Raw genomic sequence first — 12,043 nt, forward strand, 5'->3', positions numbered from 1 at the left:
AACATCCTAACATCAGCATCATACTTATCGCTCAAGCTGAGGTTGACGATTTACGGACCACTCTTCAGCTATTATTAGATCCAATGCAATGGAACAGTTAAATCTTTCCAGTTGGCTAAATGAACTTCAGTGTTCAGCATATTTAGACAGGTTTGAGGGTAAGTATTCACTTTCGCCCCAACGTTGAATATCATCTAACATTCATAGAAAATGGTATAACTACAGATCTACTGTGTGATCTAGATAAGGGGGCTTTGATTGATCTTGGGATCGATAAAGTTGGTCCAAGAATAAGATTAGAGAATGAAATTCAGAGACTAAGGCTCAAGAGGCTCAGAACCATACTGCCTCTCGAAAGATTGAGTGAGATCATTCTACCCGACTACGCTAGTGAGACATCGTTGTCGGAGAAGGATGCACTTGGCAACCAGGTTTCTCCCTTGTCCCCAACAAAACAGTTGGTTCAGAAATCACCTAGAAATCAGCTAAGACGAAGCCATTCTAGTTTGAAATCTACTACTGATGAAAAGTCGTCCAAATCTTTGGCGACATTCATCAATCTCGACGGTTCCAAGAAACAAATTGACATACGAGGATGCTTCAATGCCATGTCCATCAAGCGAAAAGCTCTAAAAGGTTTGGATTTGAAAATGGACCCTGATTTGTGTGCTGCATACTTTGTCAATGATGACGAAGAACTTCATTTGATGTACGACATTGAATTAGTCACAGTGTGCCATTCTGCAGATAGAGTTGAAAGGAACAGAATCATTTTGTGTAAAAAGACTGAGTCTCCTACATTAGCAGCAATCGAAACCTCTACAGCGGCTATGAAATTGGCAAGGAATTCAGATAAAGGTTTAGCTCAAGAAAATGACAATAGCGTAATCAAGGAGTCTACTGAAGGAAAACCGTCCTTGAATAACTTCTTTGGACAAAGACCTCCGAGTGAATTGATTTCAACAAACCTGGCAGAGTATTTCCCAGATACAAAGGTTAACAAACTACAGGAAACTGTGAGGAATTCAGTAAGGAACTCAATGAGAATTTCAAGGTTAATGTCTTCTCAGTTCTCCAATGCCTCTATTTTCAGTGATCACAGCGGTAATCATTCAAGGTTAAGCTCGTCACTTTCCCGGTATGCTATGAGTAACATTGCAGGTGATAGGGCTAGTATCATCAGTTCAAGCACGAGGAAAACAATTGGCAAGGTTCTTGCTGATAGAATCACGAAGGAGGACGGAGATACCGTGGAGCCAGAATACAACGAGCACACAGTTCGTTCAAATCATGAGGCAAATTCTAGTAATGAACTTTCTGATTCAGTTCATGAAAGACACAATGAGTTTAATGAAGGAGACTCTTCGATTATTGAATTATTTGAGGAATGTGATGATGATGATACTGGTGACGACGAGTATATGCTAAAGCAGCTCTCCATAGAGGAAGAAAGAGGGCCCCAATCTTGGTTGAAGGGTGCTCGTATTGGTGCTGGTAGTTTTGGAACCGTATTCTTAGGGATTAATAGCTTCACAGGAGAGCTGATGGCAGTTAAGCAGGTGGAACTACCGACTGCTAGATCAGTCAATGATGCTCATGGACAAAATATGCTAGAATCCTTGAAACAAGAAATTTCCTTATTAAGAGAACTTGATCATGAAAACGTTGTCCGATGTATTGGATCTAGCATCGATGACGAATTCCTCAATGTGTTCTTGGAGTATATTCCAGGAGGATCTGTGTCTTCAATGCTGAACAACTATGGTCCTTTTGAAGAACCACTAATAAGAAATTTTGTAAAACAAGTTTTGTCAGGTTTAGCCTATCTACATGAAAAACAAATCATTCACAGAGATATCAAAGGTGCCAATGTACTGATTGACACCAAAGGAACAGTAAAGATTTCAGATTTTGGTATATCCAAACGAATGAGTGACCTGAAACCGTCTTCAAAAAGAGCGTCACTACAAGGATCCGTCTATTGGATGGCACCGGAGGTCGTCAAGCAGACAGTTTATACCAATAAAGCTGATATCTGGTCTGTGGGGTGCTTAATCATCGAAATGTTTACGGGGAAACATCCTTTCCCTGATTTTAGTCAAATGCAAGCGATTTTCAAAATCGGAATGCAAACTCGTCCTGAAATCCCGCCCACAGCTTCAGACTTGGCCAGATCATTCTTGGAATCATGTTTGGAGAGTGATTACACCAAAAGAAGTAGTGCCACTGACCTATCACATCATGAATTTGTGAAGACTGCTCTTTTGGACAGACATAACTAAGAACACAGTTTGAAGCAATATATACTGTATCCATTTTTCAAATCAGAAGATAGCCATTCTTGGTCCACATGATAGCATTGAAACGACTTATCCAACATTTTTTCCAAGAATTCTGATAATACATCCTCGTCTCTTAACTGGATGCCTACCACAACGATTGTTTCACTGTTACAAATAGTCTTTGTAGCAGCAATGAAATGGTCTAGAAGAAAGCTATTGTAGATGGTATCAAATGCCAGGACGAAATCAACTTGTCTTCTCTCTAAAGTTGACTCCAAATTGGAAACTCCAAATTCGATATTCTCCCAATCAAACTCGACAATCTTGGTATTAGCTTTCGGTTGTCTATTGTTTTCTATATTTTTGGCCAGTAATTTCAAGACATGTTTTTGATCTGTAGCTACGAACAGTTCACATCTGGTGCTCAGAGTTGATGCCAAAACTCCAACAACCCCTGACCCCAACTCAACCACAACTCCGCAACCATTGAACATATCGCTTAGGGGATGTTTATGGTACAACATCCATTCTGCAAATAGAGGGGAAACGTTCCAGAGGTAAAACCCAGTCGTACCTGTGCCATGCCTGGAATAAACTCCGGACTTGGACTGTTCAACCTCTATATCCAAGTCGCCGATGGGTATCACAAACTTATCCGCCTTACTAGGGTAATAGCCTAGATCGTTGTTCAGCTTCGAGTCTGAGTATAAAAGGTATACATGGTCATAGACATCATCCTTTCCGATTAATGTGAAATCTGATAGGGACATTTTGCGTTTTTTCTTTTTTCCCCCAGACGGAGCTGCAGAAGAAGGGTAATTCTTGCTGGACGGCGTTGGAGAACGCTCAACGGGTCCCCCATATTACATGGCGAGGTGATGTCACCCGGTGATGCGCGAACTCTATTTAATAGGAGAAAAATCCTTGACTCATTATTTTCTAAGTCTTCCTATATTTTATACTACAATGAAGAAAGCAGGTGTTTTGGGCGCAACCGGAAGTGTTGGCCAACGTTTTATACTTTTACTAAGCGATCATCCAGAGTTTGAGTTGTCTGTTCTCGGAGCTTCCTCTCGCTCTGCTGGAAAGAGGTATGAAGATGCCGTCGTCTGGAAGCAAACTGATCTTTTGCCTGAGTCCGCAAGAAATATCATTGTTCAAGAGTGCAAAGCTGAGGCTTTCAAGGACTGTGACATTATCTTCAGTGGGTTAGACGCCGATTATGCTGGAGAAATTGAAAAGGAATTTGTTTCTAGTGGTTTAGCTGTTGTCTCTAACGCAAAGAACTACAGAAGAGAGGCAGACGTTCCTTTGATCGTTCCTATTGTCAATCCAGAGCATCTGGAAATTGTTGAACAGAAAGTTAAGTCTGGACAAAAGGGATTCCAAATTTGCATTTCTAACTGTTCCACTGCTGGGCTCGTTGCTCCTTTGAAACCTCTGGTGGAGAAGTTTGGACCAATTGACCTCCTGACAACTACTACTTTACAGGCTATTTCCGGAGCCGGATTTTCTCCAGGTGTTCCAGGAATAGATATATTAGACAATATTGTACCATTCATCAGTGGTGAAGAAGAGAAAATGGAATGGGAGACCAGAAAGATTTTGGGAGGACTCTCCGAGGATAAGATGGAATGCAGACTTGTTAGTGAAGACGCAATGAAAGTTTCCGCTCAATGTAATAGAGTTCCTGTAATTGATGGTCATACTGAGTGCATTTCCCTGAGATTCGAACGAAGACCCCCTCCAAGTGTTGAGGCAGTCAAGCAATGTCTTAGAGACTACGTTTGTGAGGCCAGCAAATTGGGCTGTCCATCCGCTCCCAAGAACACCATTCACGTTTTGGAACAAAATGACCGACCACAGCCAAGGTTAGACCGTGTACGTGATAATGGGTTTGGAGTTAGCGTCGGCAGAATCAGAGAGGATCCAGTGTTAGATTTCAAGATGGTAGTATTGTCCCACAACACAATCATCGGAGCTGCTGGTTCTGGAGTACTCATTGGAGAGATCCTGTTGAAAAAGGGTCTCATTTAAGGTTGATGACTTCAGCTTAACGTACTTTCATCTATAAATAGTTTACATGAGATATTATACTTTAGATTCCTGTTTCTTTTCCTTTCTCTTTTCTTTTTTATCCTTCTTCTCTTTCTTCTCTTTCTTGTCTTTCTTTTCCTTCTTCTCCTTCTTCTCCTTCTTGTCCTTTTTCTCTTTCTTTTCTTTTTTCCTACGTTTCCTTTCTTGTTCCTCGGACTCAGAATCAGAGGCTTCTGGTTTAGGCTGTTCGTCAGTTTCAACTTCCTTAAGTACTTCCTCTTCCTCCTCTTCTATCACATGCTTTTGAGAATTCGTGACAGTATTTATTACTGGCTCTACGGTGACAGGCTCATCGTCGAACTTGATTTTTTTATTCAGTTTGACTCCTGCTTCAATTTTACCTGTGTCAGCAGTAGCACCTTCAAATCCCGCTTTACGGGGCTTTTCCCCAAAAGTTGGAGCATCCAGCAAAGGAGGTAAACCTCTTAGTTCTCGTTGTAATCTTTTCAATTGAGAGATTTTGGCTGCATTATTGTTAGTTGCAGTAGCAGTAGTTCCATCGTTAAGAGCCATAAAGTTAAGCTCTTGAGCCGTTTCTTCATCCGCTTTGGCAATAAACTCGTCAAGCAGCTCTTGTACATTTTCAGTTTCCAGGGGCTGTTGTCCTGTAACGTTTATGGATACTGGATGTGAGACAGCCATATTTCGGCCTATAGATTGTAGACTCATGGGGCACTGATTCAGTTCGATCTGAAAATTTTATAGTTTGAGGCGATGAGGTTCTCCTCCAAGAGAACTTCCCACTATAATTGAATCGCTCCGTCTAAAGTTTCTCCCCTAAACTTACCTTCGCGACAAAGCATAGTACGAAAAACTACCAACGAACTCAGCAAAAAAGTGGTTCGTAACTACTCAGTCTTATTCTTCCAAGTTGTCCTTCACCATCTCTTTTCTTCCAGCTGAAAATGCTTCGAGTGGTTAATCAAAAGATGGCTTCAAATGTTGCTTCCGGAATGTACCGTGCTAATGGAAATATGTTCAGAACACTGGGCCAAATTATGCAACGGCCCCAATTGGCCAACCCTACCAATATACAATCACAGTCCCTTGTTCAAGAAGTTTCTCCACTATCTTTTATCAATAACTTTGTCGGCTCATTTTCACAAAGACGATGGGGTACTAGAGGTGGAAACAGAGGAAACACATACCAACCTTCCACATTAAAAAGAAAGAGAAGATTAGGATTTTTAGCTAGAATGAGATCCATAAGCGGACGAAAGGTGATTCGCAGGAGACAGCTAAAGGGAAGATGGTACCTATCCCACTGAATCATTTGTCCGTCGCCCATCTGATGTGTATATAGTTTAAATGTAGAATCGAATACTGAAATCCTTTTATTGATTGCTTATATAAGCAGACATATTTTTTCACTCGACCATTTGTAGTAGGAAAAATTTGAAGAAACTCACTCCTCCACGTCCAACCTTGCAACAGCCATGTCATTAGCCAGAAGTATACCAGGGCGTGGTTTTGTTGCAGTAAGCAGCTACTGTAGGCTATTTTCTACTACGGGTCTTGCTTATGCTCCAAAGAAGCAAGCTTCACAAGATAACTCCAAGAAGAAAGAGGCAAAGAGAATGGCCTTACTTCGTTTACAAGCAAAACAACCAGCCAACAAGTCTCCATTATACATGACAATCCCGGAAGCTCTAAGATATCTGAGGGCAGCAGAGGTAGGATTTCCTATCAATGAAGCTGTAATTTCCATATGTTCAGTCATTGTGAACGATAAAGGTGCTCCACCCATAAATGGTTCAGTAAAACTTCCTCGTCCTTTGAAAGAGACCAAATTAGCAGTATTCTCTGACGATCCAGCATTGCAGGAGGAAGCCACTAAATTTGGAGCTTCTTTGGTTGGAGGAAGTGAACTGATTGAAGACATCAAGAATGGGAAGGTCCAGTTGGATTTTGATAAAGCTTTTGCTACCCCCGACATTGTGCCATCTCTTAATCAAATTGCCCGTATTTTAGGTCCTAGAGGCTTGATGCCGAATGCTAAAAGAGGAACGGTAATCACAGATGTGCAGAAGGCTGTTGTTGAATCCCATGGTAGCTTGCCATTCAGGCAGCGCAACAACTTACTCAGTCTTCCTGTTGCTCGTACGAACTTCACAGACGAAGAGACTCTTGAGAATATCATTGAGGCCAATGCTGCTATCAAGGAGAGCATTTCCAGAATTAGAACCAAGAAACCTATTCTTTTTGGAGAAACCACCATTACATCTACCCACGGTCCTGGAATAGTAATTGACTTTTAGACATGTATATATGATAACTAAGATAAGATAAAGTGAACTAATTGGGAGCTTAGAGGAGTCGCTTACACTCAGTGATACCTTGAAATAACACTTGAAATATCCTTACCTAATACACTTGGTTCCCAGGAAATTCGCTTACAATCGAAACTCTCATCTCTTCAACCAAACAGCATACATGTCTGAATCCAAATCAGAGATTCTACCCCCTGAGCCGGAGGAGGAGAGATCGCTGAGAACTCTTATCTTTATTTCGGTTTTCTCAGTCATTGTGTTACTAGGCGTGCCTCTTTGGTTCCTCACTACATCGTTATACAGAGCGGAACTTCCAGTGGAAGAGATCAACAATCTGTCCTCTACTCTCAAATCACAAATTCACTATGATATCCCCTTTTATATCGAACTACCGAAACCTATGCGATATTTGGTTTTGGAGACACAGGAGTTACTTGATTCAAAGTTGGCACAATTGTCCAGCGAGCATCCATTTGACGTGGATTATCACGTTTCTTTGATTTCAGGGCCCAAGAAGAGTGATTTAGATTATCAAATTGAACTGGTCAACTCAGAAGATCCTAATGGCGAAGGGCTGTTTATTTCCCCCTATGAGAGGAGAATTGTAATAAGAAATAGTGAGAATGTTGTTGTCAATAAGTTGGTACCAGATTTCATTTCAAGAGTCATTCTAGATGAGGTACTCAAGTATGAGATCTCCGTTCATCAAGGGTTGCTAACCACTAATTCTGGCTTTGAAATTCCATTCAAAGATAAACTGAAGCTTACCTTCAACTTATTCAAGGGCGACGGACTGCCGATTGATTGGGATACTTCCAGTCTTGAAAGATATTTGGATGGTGCCCTGGAAAACTTTCGTACTTATCTGGACTTGCGAGTGGAAACTCAGGTGATCTATTTTGCTTCTTTGAACATTAACAAGGATAACTTAATAATAGAAGATGGTCAGTATTTGTTAACTGAGAGAAATTTATCAAGTTTTATCAATTATTCCGATTGGGGATTGGAAGATTCAACCACCACGGATCCAACGTTGAACTTTATCATTTACATTCCATCTGAAGATACCAGACCGTTGAAAGTTCAAAATTCCGAGCACAACTCTTTTTTGATAGCCCAATACGGGGGAGTTCTTATTCTAAACGATATAGTGGATAACCAACTCTCTGAAACCGACTTGATGCCTATATTGGACATATTTACTTCTCAACTATACAAGCTGATCGGGGTACCTGAGCACATAGAATCGTTAACACCCAAATCTCCTCAGATACGTGTAGATATCATGATGAGATTGAAAATTATAGAGAACTTGCAGTTGGCAGTCGACAACTTGAAATCGCTGATCACTTTGTCCAAGAGGTTATCCACAATCAATATTCCAGATTTCACCATAGAGCATGTCAATTCTGCTATAGAAAACATCAATCAATCTATTGACAAGCTTAATTCTCGTGAATTTGTTGATAGTCTAAAGCTATCTAACGAAGCCATCGAAGAATCAGACAGAGCATTTTTTAGTGAGAACATGGTTCAGCAGGCGTACTTCCCAGATGAGCACAAAATGGCTGTTTATTTGCCATTGATTGGTCCAATCGTTATGATTACTTGCTTAATGTTCTTGAGAGTCATGAAGAAGTAAAATTGAATACATTCCCATTCACATTTTCAACTTAAGTTCTCTTTTTCTTTGCTTTCAGTTTGTTAGTCACATTGAACCAAGCTGGACTCAAACCCTTTGCTGCCAACAACTCTTGAACGATCTTTTCATGAGGTCCTTGTACAGTAACCTCGGTCGACTTACTTTGGATATTTTCCCCTATGGTGGTAGAGCCGGAACATTTGACTCTTAATTCATTGGCAAGTTCCTGCGCCTTTATGTGATAGACCTCAAAATTGGATATTCTTGTGACGACTTTCCTGCCAATCCTCATCTCTGTCACGATTTCCACTTTTGGAACATTCCCTTTTTTAATCTTGATTGATTCTACTTCTTCATCTGGAGTGTTAATTGGAATTATCTTATGGTTAATAGTAAAACCTTTAAGGAACTCAGAAAATATTTTGTCTCGTGCAATAGTTCTTCCCTCTTTCAGTTTGACAATTTCCTGAAGAGGAGGGTTTAAAAATATCTTATTCTTCTCTCGCACTAGATCTTTGCTTCGAATATACTCATTTAAAATGTTCTTCAATTCTTGCTGCGAGTATAAAACATTGGTCACTTTATCATTGTCATTAAAGAAACTTCTAGTGCAACTATTGGGTTTATAGTAAAACAGAATGGTAAGCTTATCTTTGGAAGGTTTGTTCTGACTCTGCTTAGACGAGTTGACACTTTTAACCGTATATGGCACAAACTTCCTGACTTTTTCATTGTCAGAACTTGCTACGGAAATAATTGTTAGATCTTCCCCTTTACCCTTTAGATCTAACAGCTTTAGTTTTTGCATGGCTTTCAAATACTTACTAGTTTTTTTCCAAGAAGTCTTCTTCATAGTAACCAGGCTGGAGTCTATAGGGGGCATATTTTTGAGGATATGGTTCATGAAATTAGATGCAGAAATTGGAAGTGAGATTTTGTCTTGAGTGATGGTCTGAAGCAAAGCTCTTTCAAAAAACATATCGACATCTTCCACTGTTAGCTCCGTCAAAACTTCCGCCAATTCATTAGAATCGGATGCCTCATGCTCGATGGTTTCGTCTTGAACCTCACTATTGAGGGCTTCTGCATTATTGTGCAAGCCATCTTCTTCTACTGGTTGTTCCGAAGTCACATCTTGAAACTGAAGGATAGTCTCTAAGGCTTCCTCTTCTTTGGGAGGTTTAAGCGTGATTTTTGCCAATTGACACAAATGGTCTTCGAAATGGTGGTAAACTCTTACGGCAACACCAGATTTACCAACAGTTTCCTCCACATCACTTAAACCTAGCAAACACTCCCCCACGGCATATACAACATTTGGCTGTTTATAACTAGCAACTCCGACAATACTCCCCTTAACACACCTAGAGTCAAAAGGAGGAATGCAGCCTGGCAACATTAAGTCTGCTCCATTGATCAGTTTCCCGATAACCATGTCGTTCGTTAGAACTATTGGGATGAGGGAAGGGTACCTCCACAGCGTCATTATGGAAGGCAGAACATTGGAATCTTTCGTTTTAAACCACGTTGGAGTACTCTCTGCATCTGTGTAGATAGTTCCCGAAATCTTAAGCGGTGACTTGAAGTTGCCCTGTTTGGAGTCACTGGGGAAAAGATAGTCAATCGGCACATTAGAAACTTTGTAATCTTCCACAACCTTTGCGAATAGCTTCTTTCGGTCTGAATTCTTTAGATTAGACAGTGGTTTCAAATCTGGGTCCTTTTTGAACATCCTTCAGGATTGTCAGCAACCAGTAGTTGTGATAATTTATAGTTAAGTGGAGATGATGAAAAGATGAGGTATCTGATTATATAATCTTTTCCCCATCGGACGGTAGCGTAAACGCGATCTGTTCATGGATCTGGAACCTTGTCCCGTCCAAAAGCTGAAAGGAAATCATGGAAGAGATATATCAGAAGCCATTGCCACTGAGCGCCCCTGAAGAAAACTACCAATGGTGTCCCACCATTTATCTTATCTCAGGAATATCAGCAAACCGCCTGCAATTGAGTGTTTTTCGTGTGAATTCCCAAAAAGTCTGGTCAGTGAGCTTGAAGAGTGAAATTATCTGTCAATGTTGGCGACCGGATGGCAAGATCATTGCAGTCAGTTTAAAAGATGGTTCAATAAGACTTTATGATGGAAATATGGGAACGCTAATGTATGTCATTGAGTCTGCAAATAACACAGGCGGGCCAACTGCCTCATTTTTGAGTTGGCCTAATGTCAAACAGATAAAGTCCCAAAGTTCCGAAGACTCGGAACCAACTCTTCAAGAAAAATTGGAGAAGTTTTTTGACTTTAACCTGGCAAAAGGGTTGCCAAAATTAACCCCATTGAATAACACAGACACCGTCTTCATGAATAAATCGTTACAAGATGAAGATAAGTACTTAACGCAAGATAACACACTGAATTATTTGTTGACCAATTACAATAACGTCATCTCCCTTAGTCTATTAGGGTTCTTTCAAATTGCAAGCTTGGTCAAGTTTGACTCCAATGACGTTATCCTGCATCATTTCGAATCGGATGACCTTTCAACTCTCTACTTCTTATACAATAGAGATGGGAGTACCCTGCTCAAGCAGATTAGTTTGAACTTTTTGAAGCAAAGAGATATTGTTAATTTGGGACTGAGCTACAGCAAGATCAACTCGTTGATCGAATATGTTAATCAAGTATTAAAGCAATTGCATCATGAAACTAAGCCATACCTAGATTTTAACCATAAGTTATTAGATCTTTTGAAAGAAGAAATTATCTCTTCGGAAGGCGACGAAACTGGTATTTCCTTGTTGTACGGTTTGTTATTGACAGGAATTATGCATCCCTGTCTGAAAACTTGGATTACTGATTATTTAGGAGACAAAAACATCAGAAGGTGGATCAAACTGGCAGTAAATTGTTACGAAGGGAATAAGAAGTCTCTCTTCAGTCATCTGCTACCATGTCTAGAAAGAATAATTGTTATGCTAGACGAATTAAAGGGATCAACAACCCCACTGACGAAACAACAGCTTCAAAAGTTACTTTCTGGCTGCACGGATCTACTACAGAAGACTTATCTATTCATATGGAAGATCAATCATGAGCAAAGACTATTTAAGTATTTCATCGAATGGTTAGATTACGTCCTGCTAGAATATACGACTGATGATACACCAGATATGGAAATTAAAACCAAGGAGGTGACTGAATTTCTTACAAACCATTTAACAAGTTCCGTCATGCATGCATTTTTGGATGACTTGTCTTCGCTTCAAAATACCATCAGGATAGACATGAACACAATTACGGCTAGTTTTGTTGAAGAACTTAAAGTAAAAACAGACTCCAAAGACTTCCCTCTAAGCATCACGTTACCTTCTTCAACATTGTATTCTACTAATGATTCTGAAACGCACAATAATCTGAAAACTATCGTCTTAACAAACACCCCAGACGCACTGGAATTGATTTCCATTAATTTGATCACTGCCGATGTGCAACATCGTCATTTTTCGTTTCCTATGTCCGTTATATCTTACATGCATTACTCTGAAAACTCAACTTTCATATTGGCATCCGATGGCCAAGCTACTGAGTTCTTGAAATTAACCTCAATTGAAAGCAGCCCTATTCAACTGAGCAGATTTAGCGGGGACGAATTTATTCCAACATCATTCAAGATGACGCACAAAAATGAAGCAGGGTTCCTGATAGACTCAAATCGCAAGAAGTATCTATATTTCAAGCTAAAATGAGCCAT

General features: G+C 40.2%; 9 protein-coding genes across 9 annotated transcripts; 6 read left to right on the plus strand and 3 right to left on the minus strand.

Moving 5' to 3' along the window:
* Positions 1-88: 88 nt before the first annotated feature.
* On the plus strand, positions 89-2,282 carry PAS_chr3_0469 (Signal transducing MEK kinase; the record flags this gene model as incomplete). The annotated part of the gene is made up of 2 exons (XM_002492652.1): positions 89-158; positions 208-2,282. The coding sequence occupies 2 exons, from the start codon at positions 89-91 to the stop codon at positions 2,280-2,282; spliced, it is 2,145 nt and encodes a 714-aa protein (XP_002492697.1).
* PAS_chr3_0470 (Hypothetical protein) lies at positions 2,279-3,052 on the minus strand (the record flags this gene model as incomplete). Its single annotated transcript, XM_002492653.1, has 1 exon — positions 2,279-3,052. One exon carries the CDS (start codon positions 3,050-3,052, stop codon positions 2,279-2,281), a length of 774 nt encoding a protein of 257 aa, XP_002492698.1.
* A 196-nt stretch (positions 3,053-3,248) lies between these two features.
* Positions 3,249-4,319, plus strand: PAS_chr3_0471 (Aspartic beta semi-aldehyde dehydrogenase; the record flags this gene model as incomplete). Its single annotated transcript, XM_002492654.1, has 1 exon — positions 3,249-4,319. One exon carries the CDS (start codon positions 3,249-3,251, stop codon positions 4,317-4,319), a length of 1,071 nt encoding a protein of 356 aa, XP_002492699.1.
* Positions 4,320-4,373: 54 nt separating this feature from the next.
* On the minus strand, positions 4,374-5,048 carry PAS_chr3_0472 (Hypothetical protein; the record flags this gene model as incomplete). The annotated part of the gene is made up of 1 exon (XM_002492655.1): positions 4,374-5,048. One exon carries the CDS (start codon positions 5,046-5,048, stop codon positions 4,374-4,376), a length of 675 nt encoding a protein of 224 aa, XP_002492700.1.
* A 236-nt stretch (positions 5,049-5,284) lies between these two features.
* On the plus strand, positions 5,285-5,647 carry PAS_chr3_0473 (Hypothetical protein; the record flags this gene model as incomplete). The annotated part of the gene is made up of 1 exon (XM_002492656.1): positions 5,285-5,647. One exon carries the CDS (start codon positions 5,285-5,287, stop codon positions 5,645-5,647), a length of 363 nt encoding a protein of 120 aa, XP_002492701.1.
* A 168-nt stretch (positions 5,648-5,815) lies between these two features.
* Positions 5,816-6,637, plus strand: PAS_chr3_0474 (mitochondrial 54S ribosomal protein MRPL1; the record flags this gene model as incomplete). The annotated part of the gene is made up of 1 exon (XM_002492657.1): positions 5,816-6,637. One exon carries the CDS (start codon positions 5,816-5,818, stop codon positions 6,635-6,637), a length of 822 nt encoding a protein of 273 aa, XP_002492702.1.
* A 175-nt stretch (positions 6,638-6,812) lies between these two features.
* On the plus strand, positions 6,813-8,291 carry PAS_chr3_0475 (Transmembrane protein subunit of the glycosylphosphatidylinositol transamidase complex; the record flags this gene model as incomplete). Its single annotated transcript, XM_002492658.1, has 1 exon — positions 6,813-8,291. The coding sequence occupies one exon, from the start codon at positions 6,813-6,815 to the stop codon at positions 8,289-8,291; it is 1,479 nt and encodes a 492-aa protein (XP_002492703.1).
* Positions 8,292-8,322: 31 nt separating this feature from the next.
* On the minus strand, positions 8,323-10,023 carry PAS_chr3_0476 (uncharacterized protein; the record flags this gene model as incomplete). The annotated part of the gene is made up of 1 exon (XM_002492659.1): positions 8,323-10,023. One exon carries the CDS (start codon positions 10,021-10,023, stop codon positions 8,323-8,325), a length of 1,701 nt encoding a protein of 566 aa, XP_002492704.1.
* Positions 10,024-10,190: 167 nt separating this feature from the next.
* Positions 10,191-12,038, plus strand: PAS_chr3_0477 (Hypothetical protein; the record flags this gene model as incomplete). The annotated part of the gene is made up of 1 exon (XM_002492660.1): positions 10,191-12,038. The coding sequence occupies one exon, from the start codon at positions 10,191-10,193 to the stop codon at positions 12,036-12,038; it is 1,848 nt and encodes a 615-aa protein (XP_002492705.1).
* Between the last annotated feature and the right edge of the window lie 5 nt (positions 12,039-12,043).

This window comes from Komagataella phaffii, chromosome 3, assembly GCF_000027005.1.
Source record: "Komagataella phaffii GS115 chromosome 3, complete sequence".
Taxonomy (NCBI): domain Eukaryota; kingdom Fungi; phylum Ascomycota; class Pichiomycetes; order Pichiales; family Pichiaceae; genus Komagataella; species Komagataella phaffii.